Raw genomic sequence first — 11,719 nt, forward strand, 5'->3', positions numbered from 1 at the left:
CCATTGGGTGGCTTCTGAGAACTTGAATTTGGTTGCTATCATTATCTGATTAAGAATGGCCCATTCTTCCAAAACTGCGTAGACAATATGGTTTATGCTGCAACCTGCCTTTCTTCTGGGGGTCCAGGATTTTGGTAGGTGCTGGGCAGAGACTGCCAACATGACCAGTTCCCAAAAAACCCAGGGTTCCATCTCTAAGACCTTCTGTGGTTGGCAACATTTGACATGTGTGGTTACAGCTCATTGCTGGGGTAATTAAGTACATTCCATGTGACTCTTGAGAAAGGACCCTTGGAAGCTTGAGCCTGGTTTCTGCTGGACTTCACCTTAAGTGCCTTTTACCTTTGCTAACTTCAGTCTGTAATAAATTGTGACAGTGAATACAACTATGTGCTGAGTCCTTTGAATCCTCCTAGTGAATCATGAACCTGGGGGTGACTTGGGGGACCTCCCAAGCACTGTAAGGTAACTGCAGCAATAGATGACTAATACAGGTACAAATAATTGGGCTAACATGAATCCTGACATGTTGTTTTTGACCCATGCTTTTTATAATGCCATTTGCTAGTTTGGATTCATAGGATTTTGTCCCTACTATTCCCACTAGAACCTTCTGTGTAGGCTTAGTTTGCACCACAAGCTTAGCCAGGCTTCCACAGCTGAAGGGAAGTATTAGTGAATCCTTTCAAATCATTTTCCTCCTCTCCCAAGCCTGGCATTTGCTCAGCTCCCCTTAGGGACTATAGCTGTTAGGCTATGCTATGTATCTTTTCCCTATGGAGAACCAACCCATTGGGTTGGGTTATAACAAATATTGCTTTAATTCCACATATATTAATTTGGGCCTATTCATCTCTTATCCTGCATTTAGGCTATAACTGTCACATGTATTATGTATTATAGCTACATAATTACAAACCCCACAAAGCAATGTTTTAATTTTTGCTTTAAATAGCCATATATATTTCCAAGAACTTAAGAGGACATTTTGTCTGTTATATATACCAAGGTATTTACCATTTCTGATTTTTTTTTCTTTTCTGAAATCCAGTTTTCCATTTGGTATCATTACTCTTCAGTTTGATTCAGTCTCCATTTCTCTGTTAAATCTACCTGGTGAATATTTTATTTTAGGTATTCTAAAATTTCCATTTGATCCTGTTTTATTATTTCTAGTTCTCTTCAGAGATTTCTTATATTCCTAAAAGAATATTTTCCTTTATATTACTGGTAATAGTTATGATAACTGCTTTAAAATCCTTGTTTGCTAATTCCAACAGCTGGGTCACCTCAGGATCTGTCTCTATTAATTATTATTTCTGTTGAGTAGTTTGGGATTGTATCTTAGACACTGGAAATGTTATGTTGTGCTGACTCTGGATTTGACTGTGTTCCTCCAAAAAGCATTGATGTTTCTGTTTTGTCAGGGAAGTAGTTGGTTGAGTACAAATTGCAAATTGTCTCTTAGCAGTTCAAATCTTAGGTCAGTTCATTTCTCTTTTGCTGGGCAGAATTTAGGGTCCCCCTTCTCTGGCTATCTCCTTTAAGGGATTCCCTCATTACTTTCTTGTGTCTGTGGTTGCTCTGAATTCAGTCCTCTAATTCTTTAAACTAGAGAGAGAAGATTGTAAGTGTCCAAGGTTGGGAGAGTGGTGGTGAGGAACACATTGCCATTGAAGAAGCAACATTTGATATATAACAGAAATAATGGAAGCCAGAAAACAATGGAGTCACATTGTTAAAGTGCTAAGTGGAAAATGAAACAAAACTAAAAAAAACTGCCAACTTGGAATTCTATATCTCATGATAATTTTCTTCAAAAATAAAGATAGAATAAAAAATATTTTCAAGTATGTAAAAGATGAGAGAATATGTTACCAGCATGTCTTAATTATAAGAAATACTAAAAGAACATTCTCCAGGTTTAAAAAAATGATCCCAGATGGAAATCCTGACTACAGGAAGGTATGAAGGGCAACAGCAAGGGTAAATATGTGAATAAATGTAAAATAATATTGACTTCTTGAAATAATAGCAATAATAATGAATCTAAGCTTTCATCTCAAAAAGCTAGGAAGAGAATAGCAAATTAAAGCACCCTTCACACAAGAGGATATTGTGAATGATTTAGTCCCAATAAATTAGAATATTTATATGAAATGGTCAGATTTCTTTAAAAAAAATCAAAGCAGATATACAAAAATACAAAATCTGGATAATTTTATATTTACTTCAAAAATTGAATCTCTAATTAAAAACTTCCAGTAAAGGGGGCACCTGGTTGGCTCAGTGGGTTGAGCCTCTGCCTTCGGCTCAGGTCATGATCTCAGGATCCTGAGATCGAGCCCCTCAGCAGGGAGCTTGCTTCCTCCTCTCTCTCTGCCTGCCTCTCTGCCTACTTGTGATCTCTCTCTCTCTGTCAAACAAATAAATAAAATCTTAAAAAAAAAAAAAACTTCCAGTAAAGAAAATTTCAGTCTCAAATTTCTCCACTGGTTAATTCTTTTAAGTATTTGCAGATGAGAAAGCTTGTTACACCTACTCCTGAGACTATTTCCCAACACATTTATAAAGGAAGCATAACTTTAACACCAAAATATGACAGGGATATTATAAGAAAAGAAAATTTTAGCCAGTATCTCTCATAAATAGATATAAAAATCCCAAACTCAGTATTAGCAAACTGAATCCAGAAATATACAAAAAGAGATAGCACATTCTTGATCAAGTATACAGGTATACACATATTCCAGGGATGTCTATTTGGATTAACATACAAAAATCAACCAATATAATTCACCCCATTAATAAGTAAAGGAGAAAAACCATATGGGAAAAAAAATTTGATGAAATTCAACACTCAAACATGAGTAGTAAACTAGGAACAGATGGTAACTTCTTTTACATATTAAGGGATTTTTTTAATTTAAAAAATCTCTAAAGCTAATATCATTCTTTTTTTAAAAGATTTATTTATTTGTTTGAGGGAGAGAGAGGGAAGGAGAAAGTGGGGGTGGGGACAGAGAGAGAATTTTCAAGCAGACACCCTGCTGAGTGAGGAGACTGATGTGGGGCTCAATCTCATGACCCAATCTCATGACCTGAGCCAACATCAAGATTCAGATGCTCAATCAACTGAACCACACAGACACCCCAAAACTATTTTCATTCCTAATGGTGACATATTGAACACTTTCCAACTGAAGGTAGGTGAAAGGCAAAGATGCCCCTTTGTACTTCTCTTTAATATTGTACTAGAGATCTTAGCCTACGCAACAAGACACATAAAAGAAAATTATATAGTTGGAAAAGAAGCATAAAGCTATCTCTAGTTGCAGATGACATGACTGTGCACAAAAAAAATCCCCTGGAATCTACAAAATGTGAATTAAACAGTTTTCAGTGTGTAAGATCTATATACAAAAATAAAATATATTTTTATATACTAGCAATGAATAATTAGAAAACAGAATATTAAAATACCATTTAAGACATCACAAAATGTGGGGCACCTGGGTGGCTCAGCAGGTTAGGCCTCTGCCTTTGGCTCAGGTCATGATCTTAGGGTCCTGAGATCGAGCCCCGCATCGGGTTCTCTGCTCAGCAAGGAGCTTGCTTCCCCCTCTATCTCTGCCTGCCTCTCTGCCTACTTGTGTGATCTCTCTCTGTTAAATAAATAAATAAAATCTTTAAAAAAAATCACAAAATGTAAAATATTTAGTTGTAACTCTTACAAAATATACGTAAAATATTTATATCAAATCTGACAACACATTGAAATTGAAGAAGACCGAAATATTTTGAAAGAAATACCATATTTATGGACTGGAAGCTTTGATACTGTTAAGAGGTCAATTCTCCCCAAACTGACTTATAACTTTAAAGCAATCCCAATTGAAATCGAGAGCTTTGCTTTTCTGTTAGAAATCGACAAGATGCTTCTAAAATTTGTTTGGAAATACATAAGACCTAGAATACCCAAAAATCACTCAAAAGAACAAAGTTGGAGAACTTACATGATGTGATTTCAGCACTTACAATATAGCTACAGTAATTAATACAATGTGGTATTGTATTGAGGAAACAAAATACAATCTAGAATTGGCCCCCACTTAGGTAGTCAGTTGATTTTTGACAGAGATTTCAAAGCCATTCAATAGGGGGAAAGATAGGGTTTTTCCCCCAATAAATAGTGCTGAACTAATAAGATATCTATATGCAGGAAAAGGAACTTTGACCCCCCGAGCTTACACTGTACACAAAAATTAGTTTGAAATGGTAGTAGACCTAAATCTAAAAGCTAAACTGTAATGCTCATAGGAGAAAACTTAGGAGAATATCTTCCAACCAGTGAGTAGTCGAAGATTTCTTAGAACACCAGGCAACATGCTAAAAAGTTCTTCAAAGTACATGCATTTTCTTATCTAAAGAATTTTAAGAAACAGAATAGGCAAGCCACAAGCAGGGGAGAAAAAAATTTCAATAGACCCATCTAACAAAGGACTTGTTTAGAAAATACTGAGACAGTTTTTACAACTCAATAATAATAAGGCAACTCCACTTTTAAAATATGCATAAGATTTGAACAGACATTTCAGATAGGAAAATATACTAATAGTCAACATATGAAAAAATGTGCAACATCAGTAGTTATCAGGAAAATGCAAATGATAACAGGAAAAGCTACAATGATATATCACTATATCCTTTCTAGAATGGCCAAAATTTAAAAAAGACAAGTTCATATTTTAGCAAATATTAGAGCAAGTGGAATTTTCCTGTATTGCTTGTGGATTGCAAAATGGTACAGATTCTTTGGAATACAGTCAGGCAGTTACTTATAAAGTTAAACATTTACTTACCATTTTTTATCCAGAAATCCCAAATTTGAGTTCAAAAAAGGAGTTGTAGAATATATTTATAGCAGCTTTATATATAAAGAGCCCCAAACTGGAAAGAGCCCAAATATCCATTAATAGAAGAATGGATAAACAAATTGTGGTATATCCATACAATGGAATACTACTTGATAATAAAAAGGAATAAACTACAATTGGTGATTCACTGATTGGTGAATCTCAAGACATATGTGGTAATACCATGAGACTATAATTATCTCAATAAAAATTTCTTTTTTTAGAATCTTAATACAAATTTCAATTGAATAACGTTAAGCAAAGAAAGTCAGACACAAGAGTACACACTGTATGTTTTGTTTACACAAAGTTTTAGCGAAGTAATTATGTTGACAAATATCAGAACACTGGCAGCCTCAGGATGGGAGGGAGTTGAGTGGGATGTGACCCCTGGGAAATTGGTGGGGCAGTTGTTCTATTTCTTGATTGGGGTGTTGGTTATACAGATCTGTTTATCAAAATTCATCAAACTGTACACTTGAGATTTGTACAATCTACTGTATGTAAATTGTACTTTAAAAAAGAAAAGAGAAATTTCTATCTCTCTAATTTGCAAGTTAGATTTTATTTTCATTAACTCCCTACAAGGCCCAGCTATTTATGTAGGTAGCCTTATAAAAGAAATCTATATATTTGGAAGTTAATTACTCTTCGTCCCTTTGGTTTTTTCTTTCCCTTCTTTCTTCCTTCTGAAAACCACAGGAATGTGAGAGAAAGTGGGTGACCATTGTGAGCAGAACTGGAGCTGAAAACTTGTATCAGAATGTTCTGTCACTTGGACCTTGTGCAGGCCTATAATTTGAATGTGTGACTCTAGAAATGGTTGCTATGGTGATAAACCACTTTACTTAAATAGCATGTATTTTACTCAAAATTCAGAGAAATGGTAACAGTTTCTAGTAATCATGTACTGGTATTAACTTGCAGGGATATGCCTAGAGCTTACAGGTTTTGCATCCATTATCACCAGATGAGTTCATCAGGTTAAAGTTATGCCAGTGAATAATGAAATACGTATGTTTAGCCCAATTTTCTTGTTACATATCTCCCCTTGCACACATGGAGCCCCTTTCCAAGATTAATAATATGAGCTGGAGAAATCAGGCCAAGGGTGCTGAATTACTAAGAGATGGAACTGGAGGGAACTTGCAAGGTCATCTTTTCCATCATCCCACCTCTAGGAGGACTGAATATTCTTCAGCTGCCCCAAGTGGTAAGAGTCTGTCAAGGATGAAGAACAATTGAGATGCTGCTTGTGCCAGCCCCTGGTGTAACCATCCTGATTGCAGCTCTCAGAGACACCATCTAGCTCCACAGAGCCGAGCTCTGTCCCCTCTGCATTCTACCGAGTGTGATTACATATGTCCTCTATTCTTTGTATTTCTAGACTGAAGAGCTCTCTTGTAAAGAAACCTCCTTCCATTAATCATATTAGTAACCTGTCTGTAAACCTTCTCTGGTTCCTTTATCTCTGTTCAAGCTGATTGTAGTGTTTCAGGTATGAATTCTTTATGATTTTATATAAGGATAGAAGGATTTTTTCTTTGTTTCTAAGGTGCTTTCTGATGATAGTCAGGTTTTCTTGATCACTGTGCAACAGTATGTTACACCAGCATCTGAAGAGAACGATCTACAGTGATTTGTAGATCCTTTCTTAGACTGATAACGATGGCCAACAATCTCATAATGATCATTTGGACTCTTTCCCCCCAGAACTGAATATTGAAATTCCCCTCTCATCTTCCTCCCCCTTTGTGCAGTCTTACGGAAGATCCTCACCTTCTATTTGCCTTTTATGACCTGGAAGATCTTAGTAATTCTTATAGCCTTGGCAATTTCACTTTTCATTTCTCTGTCATGTTACTTAGAAAACTGTAAAATTGCATCAGTGACAGCTTAGATCCCCGAGGATTCCCCTCAAGTAGGAGAGTGGAGAAAGAGAAACCTAAAATTTAGATAACCTGTAACCTCCAAAGGAAATCCCTGAAACATTAAGATTTGTTTACATTCCTAGAGAAAAGCCTGGAAGCTGGAATTTGCCTTGGCCATTTGCATTCAAGGAGATGAGAGGCTTGGCTTTTGGTGACAAAAGCTGCAGCTCAATCTGCCCGACACCATGAGGGCCAGCCTGCATACGTGTTTTATTAGCATCAGAGCACAGTTTCAGTAGGGTGATATTTAATAGAGGAGACTTAGAGTCTTCAGGAAAACTCTTATAATTCTGATTCCTAAACAGTGGCATCCTAAACTTAATGCAATTACAAATTAGCAAAGAGAAATGGTAAAGTGTACATGTGCACACACACACACACACACACACACACACACACACATGAAACACTTACAGGGTACGCACGTATACACAGAAGCTTCTAAGCATTTGCAATAAACATTTGCATAAAGGTGAGTAGATTTGCATTGATGTTACCAGAGAGTAGAGGAACAAATATGGACATTTGTTCCAGTGCAACCGGTTTCAAGCCAACTTGGAGTTCAATTAAACTATAGCTGACTATATTACTTTTAATACGTATTAAAATTGAGACAGAAATAAGGAAACAAACACTCATATGTTGCTGGTAAGAGTCTAAGTTGGTACAGTTGCAGTGGAAGGCAACATGGCAGTAGCTTTCAAAATTACAAATCCGTATACATTTTGACCCAGGAGTCTCACTTCTAAAATATCCATCTTGTAGACATACTTACACACCCACAAAATGACACAAGTACAAGATTATTCACAGCAGCACTATTTGTACTAGGAAAAGATTGGAAACAACCTGAATGCCCACTGTGAAGGGACCAGCTAAATAAATTGTAGTCCCTTCAAACAAGAGAAGACTGCATAGCCAAAAAGAGGAATGAACACCCTTTTTATATATGGACATGAAAGAATCCTCAAGATAATCATTTAGTTGAAAAAAATCAAGACAGTAAAAGAGGGCTTACAGTGGGCTACCTTTTGTGTTAAAAAAAAGCGTGTCAATATATGGATTAGACTGAACCATATGAAATTGCCATTATTGGGCTGTTTTTGACCTGCAGAAATGCCTACCAATTCAGTTTGGTTCCACTTAATATTTGCTTGAAGATGCATGACCTCTCTCTGGAAATGTACTCTGTAAATTGATAATATTGGTTGTCTTTGATGTGGGTCAGAGCTGAGTTAACTGGGGGGGCAGGGAGGAGATTTTTAACACTGTGAATATTAAATCATGGGGGTGTGCCACCTATTTTAAAAAATACATCAGTAAAATTAGATATGAATAAATAAAGAAATGTAGCTGAGGAATATCATTTTCTCATCTTGCTCTAGCATGAAATTGAGAAATATTTCTGCACCAAAGCAAGCAAACATTTTGGTCTAGCTTCCTCTTCCCTTCCCCTTTGCCAGAAAATTCTGAGGATTATCTTAAGATATCTTATCCAAGAAGAAAATACCAGAGCCTCTAGTCATTTTGGGAGAACTAATCTACATCACTACCCCCACCCACAGAGACTGTTTCTGAGTATTTCTTCCTGGTGATGCAACTCCTAGTCTCATTTAGCAACCCAAGTCCATTAACAAATGGAACTATGGAGAAGAATGGAAGTGTTAAGCCAGATATGAATATGCACACATTAAAAAGAAAATGCCAGGGTCTCTGTTCCTACACTCTAGAGAGCAGTAGTTGTAACAGACACGTTGAAAAACATTTCCTCGACTACTTGGATGATAGTTCCAAAGGTGGAAATGTCAAAAGGGAGAAGGTTACACTGAGATTCACCTTTTAATAGGATTTGTATGTCAAGTGAATTAAACTTTCATGAATTGAAATTTCCAAGATAGGTTTCCTGTCTCAGGGATCAGTGCTGCACACAACAAAGCAGCTTCTCTCCACTGGACTCGGGAACATCGGGGGAGTTGACTCTCACCCCATTGCTGCACGTGGGCGTTCTCAGCGAGAGGGTAGGTTGGATTGCCGAATGCTAATGCATTTTCAGTGTTTTCTATTTCATGAAAGGATACACAGAGAAGCAACCTAGAAATTTTGTTGGAAACAAAATCTATGGAGAAAAGGACTTTTTTTACATTTCCAAATGTAGACAAATTAATTTTTCAAGTACAAATAATACGAGCTCAAGAATTAGCATACGCTGTTACGAAGCCATACACGAGTGATGGTCTGTTTGCCATACAGCACAACATCAGGTGAATTTTCTCCTTCTCTAAATATAGCTACCAAAACCATAAATGACCTGAAGTTCTGCTGGAGCCCTGGGAGGTCACTTGTTCATCAGGCAAATCTGTATTAAGTGCCTACTACCATATATAAAACATGGCCACTGGTATAATAAACGCCTGAGTGATCAAAGAAACTAGGTTTATTTGTAGTATGTTACATGTAATCTTTTCACATCCTTTGAAAATTGCTAACCTGATTATTAACTCCTATGTAGAATAACTTTGCATTCACCAGAGTGTTAGACGTATGAACCCTTTCCAGACCGTTGTGAGTTATGTGAGGCCTACTGTACCTACTCTCCCGTGTCTCATCCCCCACCCTGCTGTGTCCCCCTCTCCTAAGACATTCTCTGCTCTCTCAGAACTCTGTGCTCGCCTTCATTTCAGGAGAAGTGATCACTTCTAAAATGGGTCTAAGGTCAAAATGGACTCTGCTTCCCTCATGACAGCAGAATCAAAGACCATTTCCTCTGCCAGGGGGCGAGGTGACCTGCGAAAACACAATTGCCTATTGAGATCCCTTCTACCTGGTTTGTCCTTTAAAGAAGCACTTTGAAGGCCACTATCTTCATGCATTTCCAAGTAAACCCACGTAGTAAAGGTGCAAATGCAATTTCCCCATTGACCGGTGAGGTATGGAGACTCCGAGAGCCCCATGGACCTGCCCAAGGGGAGTGACTGGGATTAGAAGCCAGTCCACGGAGTCCGGGAACTGGCATGGCAGAGCTGGCCTAGAAAGCTAGTCAAGATGCAGTGAATATGGTTCTGTCCTGGCTGACTTCCTTGTGCAAACGTTGCCAGATGTTTATTTTTATTTTGCATGGCAGAGGCTCTAAAATTGTGCCTCTAGTCTGCGCTACACCAAACACTAAACAAGCCTCTTTTCTTGAAGGTGCTAAAGGAACTTACTCTGACATTTAGTAACAGCTTTACAGTGTGATTAGTTTACGTGTCCCCTCTGGAGAGCACTCCAATTTGCAGATGCTGGGCAACTTTATCATCCCTTGCTTCTTTGAACTGGTGACTGTTGCTTCCTGTCTAAAAAGTAACCCGGGCCTTTTCTTTTATTTGCAGTCCACTGCTTATGAAAAGAAATTTCCTGTGACCTATAAGAAGGAAAAGGTGGACAACTTGGACACGAAGTATACAAGTTCCACATCTAGCAGACACCTTCCGGCAGGATTCAAGGGAGGACCAGAGAAATCCCCCATGACTTCAAGCCAAGCAAGGGCAACCAAGTACATTGCTAAATCCAATGCCCTGCCCAGAACCAAAAAGAAACTCTAAGTGTTCTTCACCGATGTGTGGTACAAACACAGAGCTGCTCTTTCTGGCGTTAAGACAAGGAGATGGGAGGGGAGAGGACAGGACTATGTTGAGCTTTGAGCCTTTTAGCCCCACTGAGCCCTGCCATGGGTCTGCGCCAGCTGAAACGCGAAGCTAGGTGACCCCAGCAGCCTGATGTGAAAGGCCCACCAGCCCCAGGCTTAATGGGGGGCTGCGGCTGAAATCAACCCAAGAGGTTTTCAAGAGTTGTTTAGAGGAGCACAGACCCTCAAAGCAAGGCGGTGGGCATGTCTGCTCAGTTTCATTTCAGATTCTTATATTTAGGCACAATTATTTGTAGGAGAAAATGAGAGCCAAATATGGCAATGGAGGTTCCGAATAATTATGTGCACTTGGCACTAGAAGATTTTGTTAGGAAATCACTAATAAACTTGCCATAGGCATATACCAGCAGAAGCGCTTCAGCCATTCACATGTGTTCTTGTGATTTTAGGTTGCTATAAGAGTATTTAAGATAACTTATTTTAAATGTAGAAAAATAGGAGATTTTGTAACTGCTTGCCATTAACTTGCTGCTAAATTCCCAATATATTGATTGACTCAATAAAAAAACAGATGTTATCCATGCACGTTAGTTTGTATGTTAACAAGAGGTGGATAGAATAAGGTCCTTGAAGCCCTTGTGCAAATTAAGAGTTTGGCCTGCTTCTGCAAAGGTAGGCACATAGCTTTGCGGGGAGGTCATGAAGCTGGGTATGGGGGAAAATACATCGTTACCCTGGGTGTTACTGAGTATTTCCTTTCCACCTGGGCAAATAACTTAGCCATTCGAGGTCAAATTGGGTAAAGAGGGCCCTCCAAACAAATTCTAAGGAAGCAATTTGCATTTACTTTCCCCTCCATAAAGTAATAACTTAGTTGCAGCCCACCTCACGCCATGGGGTTGTCTTAGACCTCCCAAATGATGCACAGCAGGCCTGCTGAGTACACACTAGTTGCATATAAATCCACTCAGGGGCAGGTGTGGGGGCAGTAATAGAAGTATTTCTCGGGATTAATGTGGACAACACTGTTGTACTGGTGAACAGGGCAAAGGCCCACTTGCCTGTGTTATTGGCCCTGGCTGAGTGGCTTGGTCAGAGCCTTCTCTGTGTGCTTCCCCAGGGTGGGGGAACCACCAGCTACAGTACACCTGCTTTAAATGGTCTAGACTGTATTTTAAAACTGGAGTTGGCATGGCTCTTTCCAGGTCTTTCACCCTTAGTGGTTATTACCTCCAGTCCTATCAGGA

The 11,719-nt window shown here is 38.5% G+C and overlaps 1 protein-coding gene across 2 annotated transcripts in view; it reads left to right on the forward strand.

The window, feature by feature from the left end:
• Positions 1-11,045, forward strand: part of LOC111159551 (serine/threonine kinase 33) — a 65,554-nt gene extending 54,509 nt beyond the window's left edge. The window contains exon 12 of one of the 2 annotated variants that reach the window (XM_022522080.1): positions 10,216-11,045. In XM_022522080.1, the coding sequence (XP_022377788.1) occupies positions 10,216-10,428 (213 nt within the window). In that variant the 3' untranslated portion in view covers positions 10,429-11,045. The remainder of the gene's footprint in view (positions 1-10,215) is intronic. The other variant, XM_022522082.1, reaches the window with a different exon arrangement.
• Positions 11,046-11,719: the final 674 nt, after the last annotated feature.

This window comes from Enhydra lutris, unplaced genomic scaffold (assembly GCF_002288905.1).
Source record: "Enhydra lutris kenyoni isolate GAN:26980312 unplaced genomic scaffold, ASM228890v2 scaffoldscaffold68, whole genome shotgun sequence".
In the NCBI taxonomy this organism is placed as follows: Eukaryota; Metazoa; Chordata; class Mammalia; order Carnivora; family Mustelidae; genus Enhydra; species Enhydra lutris.